This window comes from Oncorhynchus mykiss, chromosome 9, assembly GCF_057628025.1.
Source record: "Oncorhynchus mykiss isolate SJ-2025 chromosome 9, ASM5762802v1, whole genome shotgun sequence".
Taxonomy (NCBI): domain Eukaryota; kingdom Metazoa; phylum Chordata; class Actinopteri; order Salmoniformes; family Salmonidae; genus Oncorhynchus; species Oncorhynchus mykiss.
The window spans coordinates 4,788,174-4,805,344 of NC_143030.1; the positions used below are offsets into that span (position 1 = coordinate 4,788,174).

Consider the following 17,171-nt stretch of genomic DNA (forward strand, 5'->3'; position numbering starts at 1 on the left):
TGTAGGTTAGTCCTATAGTCTATCTGCTGAGTAGGTTAGTCCGATAGTCTATCTATCTGCTGTGTAGGTTGGTCCTATAGTCTATCTGCTGTGTAGGTTAGTCCGATAGTCTATCTGCTGTGTAGGTTGGTCCTATAGTCTATCTGCTGTGTAGGTTAGTCCTATAGTCTATATGCTGTGTAGGTTGGTCCTATAGTCTATCTGCTGTGTCGGTTAGTCCGATAGTCTATCTGCTGTGTAGGTTAGTCCGATAGTCCTATAGTCTATCTGCTGTGTAGGTTAGTCCGATAGTCTATCTGCTGTGTAGGTTAGTCCTATAGTCTATCTGCTGTGTAGCTTAGTCCGATAGTCTATCTATCTGCTGTGTAGGTTAGTCCGATAGTCTATCTATCTGCTGTGTAGGTTGGTCCTATAGTCTATCTGCTGTGTAGGTTAGTCCGATAGTCCTATAGTCTATCTGCTGTGTAGGTTAGTCCTATAGTATATCTGCTGTGTAGCTTAGTCCGATAGTCCATCTATCTGCTGTGTAGGTTAGTCCGATAGTCTATCTGCTGTGTAGGTTGGTCCTATAGTCTATCTGCTGTGTAGGTTAATCCTATAGTCTATCTATCTGCTGTGTAGGTTGGTCCTATAGTCTATCTGCTGTGTAGGTTAGTCCTATGGTCTATCTGCTGTGTAGGTTAGTCCTATAGTCTATCTGCTGTGTAGGTTAGTCCGATAGTCTATCTATCTGCTGTGTAGGTTGGTCCTATAGTCTATCTGCTGTGTAGGTTAGTCCGATAGTCTATCTGCTGTGTAGGTTAGTCCTATAGTCTATCTGCTGTGTAGGTTAGTCCGATAGTCTATCTATCTGCTGTGTAGGTTGGTCCTATAGTCTATCTGCTGTGTAGGTTAGTCCTATGGTCTATCTGCTGTGTAGGTTAGTCCTATAGTCTATCTGCTGTGTAGGTTAGTCCTATAGTCTATCTATCTGCTGTGTAGGTTGGTCCTATAGTCTATCTGCTGTGTAGGTTAGTCCTATAGTCTATATGCTGTGTAGGTTGGTCCTATAGTCTATCTGCTGTGTAGGTTAGTCCGATAGTCTATCTGCTGTGTAGGTTAGTCCGATAGTCCTATAGTCTATCTGCTGTGTAGGTTAGTCCGATAGTCTATCTGCTGTGTAGGTTAGTCCTATAGTCTATCTGCTGTGTAGCTTAGTCCGATAGTCTATCTATCTGCTGTGTAGGTTAGTCCGATAGTCTATCTGCTGTGTAGGTTGGTCCTATAGTCTATCTGCTGTGTAGGTTAATCCTATAGTCTATCTATCTGCTGTGTAGGTTGGTCCTATAGTCTATCTGCTGTGTAGGTTAGTCCTATGGTCTATCTGCTGTGTAGGTTAGTCCTATAGTCTATCTGCTGTGTAGGTTAGTCCGATAGTCTATCTATCTGCTGTGTAGGTTGGTCCTATAGTCTATCTGCTGTGTAGGTTAGTCCTATAGTCTATCTGCTGTGTAGCTTAGTCCGATAGTCTATCTATCTGCTGTGTAGGTTAGTCCGATAGTCTATCTATCTGCTGTGTAGGTTGGTCCTATAGTCTATCTGCTGTGTAGGTTAGTCCGATAGTCCTATAGTCTATCTGCTGTGTAGGTTAGTCCTATAGTATATCTGCTGTGTAGCTTAGTCCGATAGTCCATCTATCTGCTGTGTAGGTTAGTCCGATAGTCTATCTGCTGTGTAGGTTAGTCCTATAGTCTATCTGCTGTGTAGCTTAGTCCGATAGTCTATCTATCTGCTGTGTAGGTTAGTCCGATAGTCTATCTATCTGCTGTGTAGGTTGGTCCTATAGTCTATCTGCTGTGTAGGTTAGTCCGATAGTCCTATAGTCTATCTGCTGTGTAGGTTAGTCCTATAGTATGTCTGCTGTGTAGCTTAGTCCGATAGTCCATCTATCTGCTGTGTAGGTTAGTCCGATAGTCTATCTGCTGTGTAGGTTAGTCCGATAGTCCTATAGTCTATCTGCTGTGTAGGTTAGTCCTATAGTCTATCTGCTGTGTAGGTTAGTCCGATAGTCTATCTGCTGTGTAGGTTAGTCCTATAGTCTATCTGCTGTGTAGCTTAGTCCGATAGTCTATCTATCTGCTGTGTAGGTTAGTCCTATGGTCTATCTGCTGTGTAGGTTAGTCTATCTGCTGTGTAGGTTAGTCCTATGGTCTATCTGCTGTGTAGGTTAGTCCGATAGTCTATCTGCTGTGTAGGTTAGTCCGATATTCTATCTGCTGTGTAGGTTAGTCCGATAGTCTATCTGCTGTGTAGGTTAGTCCGATAGTCCTATAGTCTATCTGCTGTGTAGGTTAGTCCGATAGTCTATCTGCTGTGTAGGTTAGTCCTATAGTCTATCTGCTGTGTAGCTTAGTCCGATAGTCTATCTATCTGCTGTGTAGGTTAGTCCGATAGTCTATCTATCTGCTGTGTAGGTTGGTCCTATAGTCTATCTGCTGTGTAGGTTAGTCCGATAGTCCTATAGTCTATCTGCTGTGTAGGTTAGTCCTATAGTATGTCTGCTGTGTAGCTTAGTCCGATAGTCCATCTATCTGCTGTGTAGGTTAGTCCGATAGTCTATCTGCTGTGTAGGTTAGTCCGATAGTCCTATAGTCTATCTGCTGTGTAGGTTAGTCCTATAGTCTATCTGCTGTGTAGGTTAGTCCGATAGTCTATCTGCTGTGTAGGTTAGTCCTATAGTCTATCTGCTGTGTAGCTTAGTCCGATAGTCTATCTATCTGCTGTGTAGGTTAGTCCTATGGTCTATCTGCTGTGTAGGTTAGTCTATCTGCTGTGTAGGTTAGTCCTATGGTCTATCTGCTGTGTAGGTTAGTCCGATAGTCTATCTGCTGTGTAGGTTAGTCCGATAGTCTATCTGCTGTGTAGGTTAGTCCGATAGTCTATCTGCTGTGTAGGTTAGTCCTATAGTCCTATAGTCTATCTGCTGTGTAGGTTAGTCCTATAGTCTATCTGCTGTGTAGGTTAGTCCGATAGTCTATATGCTGTGTAGGTTAGTCCTATAGTCCTATGGTCTATCTGCTGTGTGGGTTAGTCCTATAGTCCTATAGTCTATCTGCTGTGTGGGTTAGTCCTATAGTCCTATAGTCTATCTGCTGTGTCGGTTAGTCCTATAGTCTATCTGCTGTGTAGGTTAGTCCTATAATCCTATAGTCTATCTGCTGTATAGGTTAGTCCTATAGTCTATCTGCTGTGTAGGATAGTCCTATAGTCTATCTGCTGTGTAGGGTTAGTCCTATAGTCCTATAGTCTATCTGCTGTATAGGTTAGTCCTATAGTCCTATAGTATATCTACTGTGTAGTTTAGTCATGTAGTCTATCTGCTGTGTAGGTTAGTTCTATAGTCTATCGGCTGTGTAGGTTGGCCCTATAGTCTATCTGTTGTGTGAGTTAGTCCTATAATCTATCTGCTGTGTAGGTCAGTCCGGTAGTCCTATAGTCGATCTGCTGTGTAGGTCAGTCCTATAGTTTATTTGCTGTGTAGGTCAGTCCAATAGTCCTATAGTCTATCTGCTGTGTAGGTTAGTCCTGTAGTCTATCTGCTGTGTAGGTCAGTCCTATAGTCTATCTGCTGTGTAGGTTAGTCCTGTAGTCTATCTGCTGTGTAGGTCAGTCCGATAGTCTATCTATCTGCTGTGTAGGTTGGTCCTATAGTCTATCTGCTGTGTAGCTTAGTCTATCTGCTGTGTAGGTTAGTCCTATAGTCTATCTATCTGCTGTGTAGGTTGGTCCTATAGTCTATCTGCTGTGTAGGTTAGTCCTATGGTCTATCTGCTGTGTAGGTTAGTCCTATAGTAAATCTGCTGTGTAGGTTAGTCCGATAGTCTATCTATCTGCTGTGTAGGTTGGTCCTATAGTCTATCTGCTGTCTAGGTTAATCCTATAGTCTATCTATCTGCTGTGTAGGTTGGTCCTATAGTCTATCTGCTGTGTAGGTTAGTCCTATGGTCTATCTGCTGTGTAGGTTAGTCCTATAGTCTATCTGCTGTGTAGGTTAGTCCGATAGTCTATCTATCTGCTGTGTAGGTTGGTCCTATAGTCTATCTGCTGTGTAGGTTAGTCCGATAGTCTATCTGCTGTGTAGGTTAGTCCTATAGTCTATCTGCTGTGTAGGTTAGTCCGATAGTCTATCTATCTGCTGTGTAGGTTGGTCCTATAGTCTATCTGCTGTGTAGGTTAGTCCTATGGTCTATCTGCTGTGTAGGTTAGTCCTATAGTCTATCTGCTGTGTAGGTTAGTCCGATAGTCTATCTATCTGCTGTGTAGGTTGGTCCTATAGTCTATCTGCTGTGTAGGTTAGTCCGATAGTCTATCTGCTGTGTAGGTTGGTCCTATAGTCTATCTGCTGTGTAGGTTAGTCCTATAGTCTATATGCTGTGTAGGTTGGTCCTATAGTCTATCTGCTGTGTAGGTTAGTCCGATAGTCTATCTGCTGTGTAGGTTAGTCCGATAGTCCTATAGTCTATCTGCTGTGTAGGTTAGTCCGATAGTCTATCTGCTGTGTAGGTTAGTCCTATAGTCTATCTGCTGTGTAGCTTAGTCCGATAGTCTATCTATCTGCTGTGTAGGTTAGTCCGATAGTCTATCTATCTGCTGTGTAGGTTGGTCCTATAGTCTATCTGCTGTGTAGGTTAGTCCGATAGTCCTATAGTCTATCTGCTGTGTAGGTTAGTCCTATAGTATGTCTGCTGTGTAGCTTAGTCCGATAGTCCATCTATCTGCTGTGTAGGTTAGTCCGATAGTCTATCTGCTGTGTAGGTTAGTCCGATAGTCCTATAGTCTATCTGCTGTGTAGGTTAGTCCTATAGTCTATCTGCTGTGTAGGTTAGTCCGATAGTCTATCTGCTGTGTAGGTTAGTCCTATAGTCTATCTGCTGTGTAGCTTAGTCCGATAGTCTATCTATCTGCTGTGTAGGTTAGTCCTATGGTCTATCTGCTGTGTAGGTTAGTCTATCTGCTGTGTAGGTTAGTCCTATGGTCTATCTGCTGTGTAGGTTAGTCCGATAGTCTATCTGCTGTGTAGGTTAGTCCGATAGTCTATCTGCTGTGTAGGTTAGTCCAATAGTCTATCTGCTGTGTAGGTTAGTCCTATAGTCCTATAGTCTATCTGCTGTGTAGGTTAGTCCTATAGTCTATCTGCTGTGTAGGTTAGTCCGATAGTCTATATGCTGTGTAGGTTAGTCCTATAGTCTATCTGCTGTGTAGCTTCGTCCGATAGTCTATCTATCTGCTGTGTAGGTTAGTGCTATGGTCTATCTGCTGTGTAGGTTAGTCCTATGGTCTATCTGCTGTGTAGGTTAGTCCGATAGTCTATCTGCTGTGTAGGTTAGTCCGATAGTCTATCTGCTGTGTAGGTTAGTCCGATAGTCTATCTGCTGTGTAGCTTAGTCCGATAGTCTATCTATCTGCTGTGTAGGTTAGTCCGATAGTCTATCTATCTGCTGTGTAGGTTGGTCCTATAGTCTATCTGCTGTGTAGGTTAGTCCGATAGTCCTATAGTCTATCTGCTGTGTAGGTTAGTCCTATAGTATGTCTGCTGTGTAGCTTAGTCCGATAGTCCATCTATCTGCTGTGTAGGTTAGTCCGATAGTCTATCTGCTGTGTAGGTTAGTCCGATAGTCCTATAGTCTATCTGCTGTGTAGGTTAGTCCTATAGTCTATCTGCTGTGTAGGTTAGTCCGATAGTCTATCTGCTGTGTAGGTTAGTCCTATAGTCTATCTGCTGTGTAGCTTAGTCCGATAGTCTATCTATCTGCTGTGTAGGTTAGTCCTATGGTCTATCTGCTGTGTAGGTTAGTCTATCTGCTGTGTAGGTTAGTCCTATGGTCTATCTGCTGTGTAGGTTAGTCCGATAGTCTATCTGCTGTGTAGGTTAGTCCGATAGTCTATCTGCTGTGTAGGTTAGTCCAATAGTCTATCTGCTGTGTAGGTTAGTCCTATAGTCCTATAGTCTATCTGCTGTGTAGGTTAGTCCTATAGTCTATCTGCTGTGTAGGTTAGTCCGATAGTCTATATGCTGTGTAGGTTAGTCCTATAGTCTATCTGCTGTGTAGCTTCGTCCGATAGTCTATCTATCTGCTGTGTAGGTTAGTGCTATGGTCTATCTGCTGTGTAGGTTAGTCCTATGGTCTATCTGCTGTGTAGGTTAGTCCGATAGTCTATCTGCTGTGTAGGTTAGTCCGATAGTCTATCTGCTGTGTAGGTTAGTCCGATAGTCTATCTGCTGTGTAGGTTAGTCCTATAGTCCTATAGTCTATCTGCTGTGTAGGATAGTCCTATAGTCTATCTGCTGTGTAGGTTAGTCCGATAGTCCTATAGTCTATCTGCTGTGTAGGTTAGTCCTATAGTCCTATAGTCTATCTGCTGTGTAGGATAGTCCTATAGTCTATCTGCTGTGTAGGTTAGTCCGATAGTCCTATAGTCTATCTGCTGTGTAGGTTAGTCCTATAGTCCTATAGTCTATCTGCTGTGTAGGTTAGTCCTATAGTCTATCTGCTGTGTAGCTTAGTCCGATAGTCTATCTATCTGCTGTGTAGGTTAGTCCTATGGTCTATCTGCTGTGTAGGTTAGTCTATCTGCTGTGTAGGTTAGTCCTATGGTCTATCTGCTGTGTAGGTTAGTCCGATAGTCTATCTGCTGTGTAGGTTAGTCCGATAGTCTATCTGCTGTGTAGCTTAGTCCGATAGTCTATCTGCTGTGTAGGTTAGTCCTATGGTCTATCTGCTGTGTAGGTTAGTCCTATAGTATATCTGCTGTGTAGGTTAGTCCGATAGTCTATCTATCTGCTGTGTAGGTTGGTCCTATAGTCTATCTGCTGTGTAGGTTAATCCTATAGTCTATCTATCTGCTGTGTAGGTTGGTCCTATAGTCTATCTGCTGTGTAGGTTAGTCCTATGGTCTATCTGCTGTGTAGGTTAGTCCTATAGTCTATCTGCTGTGTAGGTTAGTCCGATAGTCTATCTATCTGCTGTGTAGGTTGGTCCTATAGTCTATCTGCTGTGTAGGTTAGTCCGATAGTCTATCTGCTGTGTAGGTTAGTCCGATAGTCTATCTATCTGCTGTGTAGGTTGGTCCTATAGTCTATCTGCTGTGTAGGTTAGTCCTATGGTCTATCTGCTGTGTAGGTTAGTCCTATAGTCTATCTGCTGAGTAGGTTAGTCCGATAGTCTATCTATCTGCTGTGTAGGTTGGTCCTATAGTCTATCTGCTGTGTAGGTTAGTCCGATAGTCTATCTGCTGTGTAGGTTGGTCCTATAGTCTATCTGCTGTGTAGGTTAGTCCTATAGTCTATATGCTGTGTAGGTTGGTCCTATAGTCTATCTGCTGTGTAGGTTAGTCCGATAGTCTATCTGCTGTGTAGGTTAGTCCGATAGTCCTATAGTCTATCTGCTGTGTAGGTTAGTCCGATAGTCTATCTGCTGTGTAGGTTAGTCCTATAGTCTATCTGCTGTGTAGCTTAGTCCGATAGTCTATCTATCTGCTGTGTAGGTTAGTCCGATAGTCTATCTATCTGCTGTGTAGGTTGGTCCTATAGTCTATCTGCTGTGTAGGTTAGTCCGATAGTCCTATAGTCTATCTGCTGTGTAGGTTAGTCCTATAGTATATCTGCTGTGTAGCTTAGTCCGATAGTCCATCTATCTGCTGTGTAGGTTAGTCCGATAGTCTATCTGCTGTGTAGGTTAGTCCGATAGTCCTATAGTCTATCTGCTGTGTAGGTTAGTCCTATAGTCTATCTGCTGTGTAGGTTAGTCCGATAGTCTATCTGCTGTGTAGGTTAGTCCTATAGTCTATCTGCTGTGTAGCTTAGTCCGATAGTCTATCTATCTGCTGTGTAGGTTAGTCCTATGGTCTATCTGCTGTGTAGGTTAGTCTATCTGGTGTGTAGGTTAGTCCTATGGTCTATCTGCTGTGTAGGTTAGTCCGATAGTCTATCTGCTGTGTAGGTTAGTCCGATAGTCTATCTGCTGTGTAGGTTAGTCCGATAGTCTATCTGCTGTGTAGGTTAGTCCTATAGTCCTATAGTCTATCTGCTGTGTAGGTTAGTCCTATAGTCTATCTGCTGTGTAGGTTAGTCCGATAGTCTATATGCTGTGTAGGTTAGTCCTATAGTCTATCTGCTGTGTAGCTTAGTCCGATAGTCTATCTATCTGCTGTGTAGGTTAGTGCTATGGTCTATCTGCTGTGTAGGTTAGTCCTATGGTCTATCTGCTGTGTAGGTTAGTCCGATAGTCTATCTGCTGTGTAGGTTAGTCCGATAGTCTATCTGCTGTGTAGGTTAGTCCGATAGTCTATCTGCTGTGTAGGTTAGTCCTATAGTCCTATAGTCTATCTGCTGTGTAGGATAGTCCTATAGTCTATCTGCTGTGTAGGTTAGTCCGATAGTCCTATAGTCTATCTGCTGTGTAGGTTAATCCTATAGTCCTATAGTCTATCTGCTGTGTAGGATAGTCCTATAGTCTATCTGCTGTGTAGGTTAGTCCGATAGTCCTATAGTCTATCTGCTGTGTAGGTTAGTCCTATAGTCCTATAGTCTATCTGCTGTGTAGGTTAGTCCTATAGTCTATCTGCTGTGTAGCTTAGTCCGATAGTCTATCTATCTGCTGTGTAGGTTAGTCCTATGGTCTATCTGCTGTGTAGGTTAGTCCGATAGTCTATCTGCTGTGTAGGTTAGTCCGATAGTCTATCTGCTGTGTAGCTTAGTCCGATAGTCTATCTGCTGTGTAGGTTAGTCCTATAGTCCTATAGTCTATCTGCTGTGTAGGATAGTCCTATAGTCTATCTGCTGTGTAGGTTAGTCCGATAGTCCTATAGTCTATCTGTTGTGTAGGTTAGTCCGATAGTCTATCTGCTGTGTAGGTTAGTCCTATAGTCTATCTGCTGTGTAGCTTAGTCCGATAGTCTATCTATCTGCTGTGTAGGTTAGTCCGATAGTCTATCTATCTGCTGTGTAGGTTGGTCCTATAGTCTATCTGCTGTGTAGGTTAGTCCGAAAGTCCTATAGTCTATCTGCTGTGTAGGTTAGTCCTATAGTATATCTGCTGTGTAGCTTAGTCCGATAGTCCATCTATCTGCTGTGTAGGTTAGTCCGATAGTCTATCTGCTGTGTAGCTTAGTCCGATAGTCTATCTATCTGCTGTGTAGGTTAGTCCTATGGTCTATCTGCTGTGTAGGTTAGTCCGATAGTCTATCTGCTGTGTAGGTTAGTCCGATAGTCTATCTGCTGTGTAGGTTAGTCCGATAGTCTATCTGCTGTGTAGGTTAGTCCTATAGTCCTATAGTCTATCTGCTGTGTAGGTTAGTCCTATAGTCTATCTGCTGTGTAGGTTAGTCCGATAGTCTATCTGCTGTGTAGGTTAGTCCTATAGTCTATCTGCTGTGTAGCTTAGTCCGATAGTCTATCTATCTGCTGTGTAGGTTAGTCCTATGGTCTATCTGCTGTGTAGGTTAGTCCTATGGTCTATCTGCTGTGTAGCTTAGTCCGATAGTCTATCTATCTGCTGTGTAGGTTAGTCCTATAGTCTATCTGCTGTGTAGCTTAGTCCGATAGTCTATCTATCTGCTGTGTAGGTTAGTCCTATAGTCTATCTGCTGTGTAGGTTAGTCCGATAGTCTATCTGCTGTGTAGGTTAGTCCGATAGTCTATCTGCTGTGTAGGTTAGTCCGATAGTCTATCTGCTGTGTAGGTTAGTCCTATAGTCCTATAGTCTATCTGCTGTGTAGGATAGTTCTATAGTCTATCTGCTGTGTAGGTTAGTCCGATAGTCCTATAGTCTATCTGCTGTGTAGGTTAGTCCTATAGTCCTATAGTCTATCTGCTGTGTAGGATAGTCCTATAGTCTATCTGCTGTGTAGGTTAGTCCGATAGTCCTATAGTCTATCTGCTGTGTAGGTTAGTAATATAGTCCTATAGTCTATCTGCTGTGTAGGTTAGTCCTATAGTCTATCTGCTGTGTAGCTTAGTCCGATAGTCTATCTATCTGCTGTGTAGGTTAGTCCTATGGTCTATCTGCTGTGTAGTTTAGTCTATCTGCTGTGTAGGTTAGTCCTATGGTCTATCTGCTGTGTAGGTTAGTCCGATAGTCTATCTGCTGTGTAGGTTAGTCCGATAGTCTATCTGCTGTGTAGCTTAGTCCGATAGTCTATCTGCTGTGTAGGTTAGTCCTATAGTCCTATAGTCTATCTGCTGTGTAGGATAGTCCTATAGTCTATCTGCTGTGTAGGTTAGTCCGATAGTCCTATAGTCTATCTGCTGTGTAGGTTAGTCCGATAGTCCTATAGTCTATCTGCTGTGTAGGTTAGTCCGATAGTCTATCTGCTGTGTAGGTTAGTCCTATAGTCCTATAGTCTATCTGCTGTGTAGGTTAGTCCTATAGTCTATCTGCTGTGTAGGTTAGTCCGATAGTCTATCTGCTGTGTAGGTTAGTCTGATAGTCTATCTGCTGTGTAGGTTAGTCCTATAATCTATCTGCTGTGTAGGTTAGTCCTATAGTCTATCTATCTGCTGTGTAGGTTAGTCCTATAGTCTATCTATCTGCTGTGTAGGTTAGTCCGATTGTCTATCTATCTGCTGTTTAGGTTAGTCCGATAGTCTATCTGCTGTGTAGGTTAGTCTGATAGTCTATCTGCTGTGTAGGTTAGTCCTATAGTCCGATAGTCTATCTGCTGTGTCTTTTTGATGGACCTTATTTGTTATTTGCCTTTTTTATTGACTCAAAATAATTTCACATAATAAGTTGCATCGCTGGATCTGTAGTGCTCTTCAGACAGTAGGGGGCGCTGTAGGCGTGCAGGGTGTGTGTGTGGTGTCTGTGTACTGAATAAAGTAGATAATCGATAGAAACTTCTCACGTGTCATTTCACTGTTTTTTTTATTCATAACCATCATGCAACAAAATAACACAAGGTCTTCCATTTAAAACCAGAAACAGATCTGCGTTTCATGCCTCAAACAAGACAAGAGTTTAGCAGTTGAACTACTTGTACGTAAACGCACAGCAATGTGTGCTACTTGGTTCATCAACTACAATGTTGAATATTGTTTGGGTTTTTTTTTCTCCCCCGGTGAGTCTTGTATGAATGTAGAAAGTACAATCAAACTCCAAGACCCCCTGTTATGAATTACCGTTAATAACCACCGGTGTGAGCGCAGCAACGAGCCACCTAACCCGGGAACAATCTATCGGTTAGAGAAATGATGTCATAATACATCTGTGACTGTTCAACGTTCTTATGGAAGTTCCGAAAGAATATAGAGAATGTTTATCACAGGAAAGAGGATGTTTCAAATATAAATATATATATATATATATATACACAGGTAGAAAAATACAATTGAGAGAATAGAATATAAATAATGTTTTGGTTATGAAGATTTCAAATATATATTTTGAATGATAAAATAGAGGCTTATATGGTCAACATCAAGGCTAGAAATGTGATTCGAAGTAGAGAAAAGTTACATTCCAACTCCTAACATTAGAGATTTATATAATAAAATATACATCAACACATCAATGTAAAACTATATCATGCAATGTTGCACAAAAAACTCAAACTCTGACAACTGAACCAGTTTACAATCAGAACTGTCGAGTGACAGAACATGTGCTGTATGTTTCAGTCTGTTCGGATTGACAGACAAGGAGCTGTCCACTCACAGAGGTGCTGAAAACCAACTAATCCTCTCGTAGTTCAACGGTTTCTGTTCATTTCCGTTGTTTAGCACAACATATAGTCAAACAGACAGATGTAGTGTCAACGACAATGTACCAGAGACGTTCTAAAATAGTTCCACGTCCAACCGACAAGACGAGATTATTTTATTTTCTTTCCCGTTGAAACTTTTCCACCATTTTTCAACCGATGGCTCGTTTTGAAGTCAGCACCTCCAACTGAACCGGGCCAATAGCCAACGTTACCAGGCAGACGGAACCAACCGAAGCCAGTAGAACCAACCGAAGCCAGTAGAACCAACCGAAGCCAGTAGAACCAAACAGAAGCCTTCTAAAGAGCAGGTTTAAACTCAGGGCCACAAAGCCCAGCTTTAGAGAGTTAGAGTTCAGTTCAAACTCCACCGGGGAAAGCCAGATGATAGGCTGCCATCATCTGAGCTTTCAGCTGCTGCTTCACGTGCACTCGTCCGTGCCTCTTCCTCTCGTCGCTGCGAGCGAACCGCTTCCCGCACACCTCGCAAGAGAAAGGTTTCTCTCCAGTGTGCGTGCGCGTGTGCGTGGTCAGGTGGTCGCTCCTGCTGAAACTGCGCAGGCAGATTGCGCACTGGAACGGCTTGTGGCCCGTGTGGATGCGCACGTGGCGGTTGAGCTCGTCGGAGCGCGAGAAACGCCTCTCACAGCCGATTATTGGACACGGGAACGGCTTCACCTTCACGGCCCCGGTGCTGGAGCGGGCCGTCGCTTTACTTGCTCCAGCGGTGGCGTGCACGCCCCTGCCCCTCGGGAACACGCTGGGCAGCAGGGAGGAGAGGATGGCATCCAGGGAGGAGGAGGAGAGAGAGGCGGTGAAGGCCGCCAGGTCGCTGCAAGCGTCCAGCTGCTGCGGCCCTGAGACCCCAGTCTGGAACTCCAGAGGCTCCGTTTTGACCAGAAAGCTATCGTTGACGTAGCTCCCGTTAACAGGTACAGGGTAATTCTGAGCCCAGTCTCCCACGTAGCACGGCTCCTGTTTGATGATACACTCCGTCTTAATGTCAGTCAGCAGCAGAGAGTCCAGAAGCTCCTTTACATCTACCTCCAGAGACTGACCAGACAGCGGGAACAGTTGCTCCAAGCTGCCCGGGGAGAAGGCATCCTGACCAGGGTGGGAGAAGTGGTCGTTGTCGCAGCCGTCGCAGTTGCTGTTGAACTCGTTCTTGACCACCACAGGGGCAGCGGTGGGCGTCTGAATGTCCACCCCGGAAGAAGGAGAAGGAATCTCGGTCAGAGCCTGGCTCCAGTATCCGCTGGAGGCAGACTCCGTGGAGGGAGAGGCAATGCTCATGGCCGAGCAAGGTGTGGCAGAGACGGGGAGGGAGGCAGACGGAGTCTCGCTGTTCGCCGGGTCCTCCACCGTGCAGATCCCAACTATCTCCGTGATCATGTTGAGCAGAGCTTCTGTGCTGCAGGGTGGCACCGTGCCCGGTAACGGCTCCGTGTAGAAGCTCCCGGTGTAGGCAAGAGGAGGCGACAGGCTGTCTGAGGAACAGTCATTCAGGTCGGAGAAGAAATCCGAATCAGACCCGTCGGTCCCCGGGGATAACACACAACCTGAGAGAGAGAGACAACACAACTGCGGTTATTATCGTTATATAAACTGATAGGCTACATTAGCAAAGGCAGCAAGCATTGGGCGAAGAGGGACTTCTAGCTGCATGGCATTACATAAGTAACATATTATTGAACAAGGTGTAATTATAGCCTATGTATTTTTGACTACAAAACAATTGCACAATAGCTACTAGAGAATACATTAGCATTCTTTATGAGTTATGTATTCAAATGTTATTGATAATGCATCGATCCTTGTAGCCAGGGGATTAGAATCTAGAGAGAAACCCACCTTGTTGTGCTGGAGATCCGACATCAGAGTCTGTACCGTCACTGCCTGAGCTGACACTGTCCACCCAGGCGCTGCACGCGTCCTCGAACTCTGACATGAAGATGTCTTCCTCTGTGAACAGCATGTTAACGGATCCGGTAAAGGTCTCGATAAAACGAGAGGGAAAACGTTAGCTAAATTTCTGTTTATTAAAAGCTAGGTCCAAGGGTAATTAATCAATTAATCAATTTAAATGATTGATCAATCTACCAAACATATAATCAAATTAGTCTTCAATTAAATGTGGGGATTCCCTTGGAGTGATGAAGTGTGGGGAAGGTAAGTCCTTCGCCGAATGGTTGCTGTATTCCGTTATTCCGGTAGATGCGTCTGAATGATAAGGTTTGCTATGCGCCTCTCCATTTTATACTTTTCTGGCTGCTAGGTAACCCCTCCTCCCGCCATTGGTTCTACGTCCGTGAGGATTCCCCCGCTGCGTAGCATCATGCCCAAACATGGACAGAGGATATGACGCAGGGTATCCCCCTGCCTTATAAGGACACACGGGTGTGTGACATAAAAGAGGGGATTCTCTTGAAGCTCTGTGTTCTATGCTGAAACACGCCCACCCGCCGAGCCCAGAGCAGAGGACCGGGTGCGCAAGAGTGATTACACAACACATAGCGGGTTAAACCTACATGTCGGTTTGAAGCGCGTGCTACTGCGCATGCAGGTCAACAGTAATGATGACCATTTAGAGGAATAAACACACATTCCGTTTCCCCCTTCATGAGATGCAACACAGATAGGAACACAGGTTACACACTACTGGATATTTGTTTATGAAAACAAAAGCATCATAGTCATCTGTCCCACGTTATAATTAGCATCTGGTCAACAGGAATTAATCACCTGCATGTTATTATGAGCATCACTGGGCTTGTGTGTGTTTGTGTTTTGTGTTTGTGTGCGCACCGTGGCGCAGTGGAAACAGGACCCCGTGCCTCTGATGGGATTGGTGGGGGATCTGCTGCGGGTATGTGAGAAATCCAGAAGATATTCCTCCGTGTAAACTGCTGTAATGACAATATGCATTTAGTTGAATGAGCCCTGATCTCGGGTTGGAATGGACGTCTGTTGGCATTAATGTCTGTCTTCACCGCGTGTGGCTGCAGCTCAGTCTCACAGCGTTTGGCTGTAGCTCAGTCTCACAGCGTTTGGTTGCAGCTCAGTCTCACAGCGTTTGGTTGCAGCTCAGTCTCACAGCGTTTGGTTGTAGCTCAGTCTCACAGCGTTTGGCTGTAGCTCAGTCTCACAGCGTTTGGCTGCAGCTCAGTCTCACAGCGTTTGGTTGCAGCTCAGTCTCACAGCGTTTGGTTGTAGCTCAGTCTCACAGCGTTTGGCTGTAGCTCAGTCTCACAGCGTTTGGCTGCAGCTCAGTCTCACAGGGTTTGGCTGCAGCTCAGTCTCACAGCGTTTGGTTGCAGCTCAGTCTCACAGCGTTTGGCTGCAGCTCAGTCTCACAGCGTTTGGCTGCAGCTCAGTCTCACAGCGTTTGGCTGCAGCTCAGTCTCACAGCGTTTGGCTGCAGCTCAGTCTCACAGCGTTTGGCTGCAGCTCAGTCTCACAGCGTTTGGTTGCAGCTCAGTCTCACAGCGTTTGGCTGCAGCTCAGTCTCACAGCGTTTGGCTGCAGCTCAGTCTCACAGCGTTTGGTTGCAACTCAGTCTCACAGCGTTTGGTTGCAACTCAGTCTCACAGCGTTTGGTTGTAGCTCAGTCTTCAACCAGAACCATAGGCAGCGCACTGGACATGCAACATGCTACAGGGAAGCGCAGACGTGTGTGTGTGTGTGTGTGTGTGTGTGTGTGTGTGTGTGTGTGTGTGTGTGTGTGTGTGTGTGTGTGTGTGTGTTAGAGAGACAGAGAGAGAGAGAGGAGGGGTGATGCGCTCAGTTTTATCTGCAGAATGCTTCATTCCATTAGAAGGAGATGCATGGACCAGACATGTAACTCTGAATGATGTGTCAAACTGGAAGCAAATGCGTTATACAGTCAGCCAGCCGAACTAAACATACACATCATATGTCTTTTTAATTTTAAACACCGTTCTGACTCGTGCACCATTGAGGACTGCTGCACACAGCGTGTCGTGAGAAAACAGCTTTCCGTATCGTTTTGTCTCCTATTGAAATATGTAGAAGTATGTACAGGGAGAAGAATCCTGGATCTATTGTTGCATCATAATGCGACACTACTCCCCATCGGTGGGTCTCCCCCTCTCTCTCCTCACCGGATGTCAGCCGCATGGTGCGTGAGGATTTTACGGGCTCGGTGATTTTGCAATCAATTTATTGACTGCACGGACTCGGTTAATTAAAACCCAATTGAATAGTTACCCTGCAACTGTTAACTTAATAACAATCACCCGCCTGAATATAGAACAACCGTTGTGTAAACGGTTATTGCTTCATACGACACCGATTTGGTCCACCCGGGACAGACATCGCATAAAGGCAACCTAATGGTGCTTTGGAAATGCGCGCGACACACCGTGTTTGAAGTCTCGATTATTGAATCTGCAGACACGCTCTTTGAAAGTGATGCAAGCTCAGTTTTGAGATCGTCGTGGATTTCCGGATTCGCTCTCCATGGTGCTGCTTACACAACTCAGATAGTTTAGAGTAAATCGATTCACAGTTTCACTGACTAGATATGAACGTCCTCTATTTATTAGACACAGCTATTTGGCTAAATCTGCATATAAGATAACTACATTAAACGTTACATTAAAAGCCCAACTCAGCAGCAAACTAATAACTAGCTGCATATAAGATAAGTCTATTAAACGTTACATTAAAAGCCCAACTCAGCAGCAAACTAATAACTATCTGCATATAAGATAAGTCTATTAAATGTTACATTAAAAGCCCAACTCAGCAGCAAACTAATAACTAGCCTCCACATAGCAACGCTGCATGTTGCCTAGGCTGCAGCCGTTCCTATACACTAACACAAAAGAGCTGACAACCTGTGTCTTCCCACTACCCCGACAGAGTGCTGAGAGAGTGACAGATTGACTAATAACAGCCCTGTCCAGTCAAAGTGTTTTAATAACACTAGCCAATCATATTGTCAGGAGGAGACCATACAAGAGGAGGTTAGATAAACTATTGACGCACAATTACGCAACTTCTACGTGACACCCTCTTTGACAGGTGTCGGTCAAAAAAAACACCCCAAACTGTCAAGGAGATAAAAGGACTGAAAACCCACTTGGATCGATTTAAGAATAGCAAAAGTATTTTTTTGTTGTTGCTTAAAATAGAAAGATTTCCCTCATTATTATTATTACATCATTCAGTTGTGACGTGTTTTTGGATTCTCTCTGAAGGGGAATGTTCCAATTCTAGAAGCAGAACCATCTGGGAGTTCTAATATAGGAGAGAGAGAGAGAGAGAGGAGCTGTGACATTCTAGAAGCAGAACCATCTGGGAGTTCTAATATTGGAGAGAGAGAGGAGATGTGGCATTCTCAATGTGTGGAGGAGGGGTGGGAACAACTCGAAGGCTGTAACCATGGTGCTACTGGCAGGCTAAGAGTT

At 44.3% G+C, this 17,171-nt stretch overlaps 1 protein-coding gene and 1 pseudogene across 1 annotated transcript; one reads left to right on the forward strand and one right to left on the reverse strand.

The window, feature by feature from the left end:
* Nucleotides 1–10,885: 10,885 nt before the first annotated feature.
* LOC110518223 (uncharacterized) lies at nucleotides 10,886–13,968 on the reverse strand. The gene is made up of 2 exons (XM_021595891.3): nucleotides 13,591–13,968; nucleotides 10,886–13,298 (listed from the first exon to the last, which is right to left on the reverse strand). The coding sequence occupies exons 1-2, from the start codon at nucleotides 13,712–13,714 to the stop codon at nucleotides 12,100–12,102; spliced, it is 1,323 nt and encodes a 440-aa protein (XP_021451566.3). The 5' UTR covers nucleotides 13,715–13,968; the 3' UTR covers nucleotides 10,886–12,099.
* LOC149980716 (atrial natriuretic peptide receptor 2-like) overlaps nucleotides 13,893–17,171 on the forward strand; it is a 62,067-nt pseudogene continuing 58,788 nt past the window's right edge.